This window comes from Lactuca saligna, chromosome 4, assembly GCF_052625555.1.
Source record: "Lactuca saligna cultivar CGN05327 chromosome 4, ASM5262555v1, whole genome shotgun sequence".
Taxonomy (NCBI): domain Eukaryota; kingdom Viridiplantae; phylum Streptophyta; class Magnoliopsida; order Asterales; family Asteraceae; genus Lactuca; species Lactuca saligna.
In genome coordinates, this window is record NC_136420.1 from 337,194,573 (window position 1) to 337,199,313 (window position 4,741).

Sequence of the window (4,741 nt, forward strand, 5' to 3'; positions counted from 1 at the left end):
ATATTTGTACCCTTTGTCATCGAAAACATTAAAGGATATGATATTTTTCTTCATCTTAGGAATAAACCAAAGGTAAGTTCGAATGGTGTTAAAGATGTTGCGAATGGAGTTGATATCTTCAAGTTTGTATTAGGAATCATTAAATCCAAGAACTGATCTAACATTGTGAATTGGTTCAAATATAATAAACCAATCTTTATGAGGACAAATGTGATAAGTAGAAACCAAATCACAAACCCATTATCGTCGATGTCGACACAATAGAAAACATATGCAAAATTTTCATCATCATAACTATTGTTGTTGTCACAAACACAATTATCATATCGATCTTCATCTTTCTTTAAGTTGTTTATTTCCTATTTCTTTTGCAATGTATATAGCACTCAGAAATCTTGTGACCATTTTCCATTCAATACTTGCAAGTCTTGTATATACCCCTTAATTTAAAACGCCCTTTCATGCATTGGGAACCCTTTTCATTGGATCAATCCCATACATATAAACCTCACCTTAAGAGCTTCTTGACTCGTTGGAAGAAACCACGTGCTTCATCTATGTCCTTGGAGCACAAGGCTCCATAGTTTCATTCAAAGTAAGAAGTACAGCTATGGAGGATAGTGTTTGAGATTGGAACAGAAGAGAACCTAAAATAACTAATCATAGATTCTCCTCATCATATTTGATTTACATAGTAGCCAAGTGCAATTACTTTGAACTCAAATATGTAAATTTACATAGGCGGGGTGATAAATACAAAATATATCATAATGGCCCTTTTATAAACTTACAAAAAGAATCCTAAAGACAATCAAAACTATCATATGCTATCTTGGAAACGCTGTGTTACACATAAAAAATATTTAATCATGAAATGCAAGGTAGGGTTTCAGAGCATCCATCACCAGCAAATGCAAAGAGAAATGGCACTTCATAAAACCAGTCTTGTAACGATAAAGGGAAAAAAGAGACAAACTTGACAACCGATTTCAACGGCACACTAAGGTTGCGTTTAGTTACGGAAAAACAATTTTCATTTTCCGTTTTTTGTTTTCGCTTTTCAATTTTCATTTTCCGTTTTCATTTTTCATTGAAAAATTTAGAGAACGCGTTTAGTTAAACTTATTCATTTTTCATTTTCAGTTTTAGAAAATTAGAAAACGTGTTTAAATGTCTATTTTCTATCGATTTTCATTTTTAAAAAACGGTAGTGGTAGTAGGGTGTGGGTGGGGGCGGTGACGGTAGCGGGTCGGCGGCGGTGGTGGTGATGACAGGCGATGGTGGTGGCGGCGTCAATTTTATCAGTGGTGGTGATGGTGGTGGTGCTAGTGACGGGTTAGTGGTGGTGGTGGTGATAGTAGGTCGGTGATTGTTGTGGTGGTGTTGGGTGGGTGGGGGTGCGAGTGTGTGTTTGTGTGTGTATGTGTGTTTGTGGGGTAGGTGTAGGTTTGTGTGTGTGGGTGTGTGTGTCTGTGAGGGTGGGGGTAGGTGTGGGTGTGTGGGTATGTACGTGTGTGTGTATGGGTGGGTATGTATGTGTGTGTGTTTGTGGGTTGGTGTGTGTGTGGGGGTGGGTGGGTATGTATGTGTAAATGTGTGTGTTTGTAGGTGTGTGTGTGTGGGGGGGGGTTGGTGTGTGCATGTGTATGTTGGTGGGTGTGTGTGGGTAGGTATGTATGCTTGTGTGTTTGTGGGTGTGTGTATGTGGATGGGTATGTATGTGTGTATGGGTTGGTGTGTGTATGTGTGTGCGGGTGGGTGGGTGTGTGGGTGGGTATGTATGTGTGTGTGGGGGCTGGTGTGTGTGTATATGTGTGTGTTTGTGGGTTGATGTGTGTGTGTGTGTGTGGGGGGGGGGGGGGGGGGTGGATATGTATGTGTGTGTGTGGGTGAGGGGTGTTAAAGGTGGAGGTAGGTAGAAGTGGATGAGGTGAAGTGGGTGTGTGTTTATAGAAAAATTTTGGAATTAGAAAAATATGGAAAACAATGATTATCAGTTTTCCAAAATTTTCCAACTTGTTTGTAATTTTAGAAAACGGAAAAATTTCATTTTCCGTGAAAAATTTAGAAAAATAGACGAACTAAACGCGTTTTCAAAATTCTCATTTTTCTTGGAAAAATTTTCCGGAAAACGGCTCATTTTTCCGCAACTAAACGCACCCTAATATGTTGCAAAAAGAATCTAATCAAATCATGAATTACGGATTATGTTGCGTTGCATCATTTCATGCCATGTGTAATGTAGAATTTCAAACATTGATACTACAAGTGTTGGAAATGTTGACCTCAAGACGTCTGTTGACTTGAATTGGACATTAAAAATATCAAATCCAAACATAGAGAAAATAATAATATCCATGTAACAATTAGCTCTTTGAAAGTAGGATTGATGTAAAACTGTAAACCTCAAACAAAAATTAATAATAAACAAACATCTCAAACAATATTTAATAATAAACACCTTTGAATACAGTTATAACATCGATGTAATTGTAAGCCTCAAACAAATTTCTTAAAGCAACCCCACACCTTGTCCCTAGCCTATTTCTCAAAATATGACAATGACTTCACCCTTGCTACCAATATAGACAATGCACTTTACTTTTATATGTACTACTAAAGTGCTTTCATTTTTCACTCATACGAGCAAGACACTTATCAGAGGATTCAGGATAAACAAAAACCAGAAAAAGTAATAGTGAAACATTTTGCTATTTCTGCAATTTGCCCCAATCTGAATACCAAAACCAGAATAAGACATGCATCCAAACACCACCTCTCTTTCTGGTTTGAATCAATCAGGATTCAGGATAAACAAATTTGATAAAAATGGCATTATCAGAGGATTTGGATATTAAAACCAGAATCCATGGCAAGGTACAAACATGTTCACCAATTATTTCCAACAAAACAAAAGGTTTACAAAGATGTTCTAACATAATCCCAGAATTAACATAGGGATAACAACCATCATTCTCCCTATAAATTTAAAAAGGAAAAAAGCACTTAGCTTTCAAGACTCTTGATGTTCTGGATTTGCTTCCCAGGGTTGAGCCCCTTAGGGCATGCACGAGCACAATTCAAAATTGTATGGCAGCGATACAACTTGAATTCATCATTTACTGCATCTAGACGCTCCTGTGTATATTCATCACGACTATCCATGATCCACCTGATTATAATTTAAAAACAATCATTGCAACAGTTACATAATGTATCAATGGAACACCATTTGCAAAAGATTGTGACAGAAGCTATATCAGCAAACATGTGGATCTGTTTTTGTTTTTTTGCAGAAAGACAGCCCAAAAATCTTGGATTCTCCTAACTAGCTTAACATGATGATGATTTTGGATATGAAATTTGAAATCAAAAGCATTCATGGAGGTCCTGGGTGATTAAACACATCAGCAGCTTTCCCAGATTACTATACTATTCAGAAGTAAGCATGTGATTTACAAGAAATCCATATTAGGATTATCCAACTGAAAGAATCAGAAATGAAAATAGGATCTAAACTAAAACAATGAAGAAGAACACAAACTATCTAACATCATTACAACTGGAGTTTAAGTTTAAAGTAATTGGTAACTAACTAACAGTATGCAAAAGATATGAATAGAGATGTGGAAGATTATACCGATTAGCGTGAAGAAGAGCAGCGGGGCCAAGGTAAGACTCAGGGTTCCACCAATAGCTAGGGCATGATGTGCTACAGCAGGCACACAATATGCATTCATACATCCCATCGAGCTTCGCCCTATCATCCTTGCTCTGATAAATCTCTTTCCCTACCCAACCAACCGGTGCCGGAGACTTTCTCTTCAACCACGGCTCAATACTCTTATATTGATTGTAGAAATTCGTCATATCCACCACCAGATCCTTAATCACAAACATATGCGGCAAAGGCGTAATCATCGTCGCATCTCCCGACGGAATCTTCGTCAAACAAGCAAGTCCGTTACATCCGTCAATGTTCATAGCACAGGAACCGCAGATTCCTTCACGGCACGACCGACGGAACGTCAAGGTAGGATCGATCTCGTTCTTGATCTTAATCAGTGCATCTAGGACCATAGGACCACACTCCTTAAGGTCGATCTGGTAGTTTTGGAGCTCTGGTTTTCCTGGATTATCAGGATTCCATCGGTAGATTTGAAAGTTCTTGAGACTATGTGAAGATTGGGCGACTGGCTTCGCTTGTTGATTTTGAGGCTCCGATGCATGTGCTCGGGAGAGAAAAAGCTTCGCGGCCGGAGACGAATGAACCCTAGAGAGAGCTCGACGGACCAGACTGGTCGCCATTGTTGGGGGAAGATAGGTACAGAACACGATCAGGCTATACCTTCTACTTGGGTGGGCTGGTTTTTTAGATGGAGGTTTTTGTAATAAAGGTGGCACTCCAAGGGTATTATCGTAATTGAACAAGTGTCAGTAATCTGACGGCTGAAAGTCGATGTCGCAATTTTTGGCAGTGAACTTTACACAAAATTTTATATTATAGATTTGGGAAATTCATTTTTTAAAGAGAATAAGTAATTTTTTTAGGATTTTGAAAAGAAAAAAATTGCCATAATAGTCTTATTTTAAGGGTTTTTTTTTTTATAAAATATAAAAAAAATGAAAAATACCTAAAATAGCCTCAATTTTAGTAGGCCACATCTAAGAAAATTACTGTGACTTGCGGTTTTTTTGTTTATTTTCATAGATATAGAAGCAAAAATTGTGGTTATTTAG

At 37.8% G+C, this 4,741-nt stretch overlaps 1 protein-coding gene across 1 annotated transcript; it reads right to left on the reverse strand.

Annotated features, from left to right (window-relative positions):
* Positions 1 to 2,812: 2,812 nt before the first annotated feature.
* LOC145044217 (succinate dehydrogenase [ubiquinone] iron-sulfur subunit 2, mitochondrial-like) lies at positions 2,813 to 4,370 on the reverse strand. The gene is made up of 2 exons (XM_078993079.1): positions 3,642 to 4,370; positions 2,813 to 3,173 (listed from the first exon to the last, which is right to left on the reverse strand). The coding sequence occupies exons 1-2, from the start codon at positions 4,307 to 4,309 to the stop codon at positions 3,008 to 3,010; spliced, it is 834 nt and encodes a 277-aa protein (XP_078849205.1). The 5' UTR covers positions 4,310 to 4,370; the 3' UTR covers positions 2,813 to 3,007.
* Between the last annotated feature and the right edge of the window lie 371 nt (positions 4,371 to 4,741).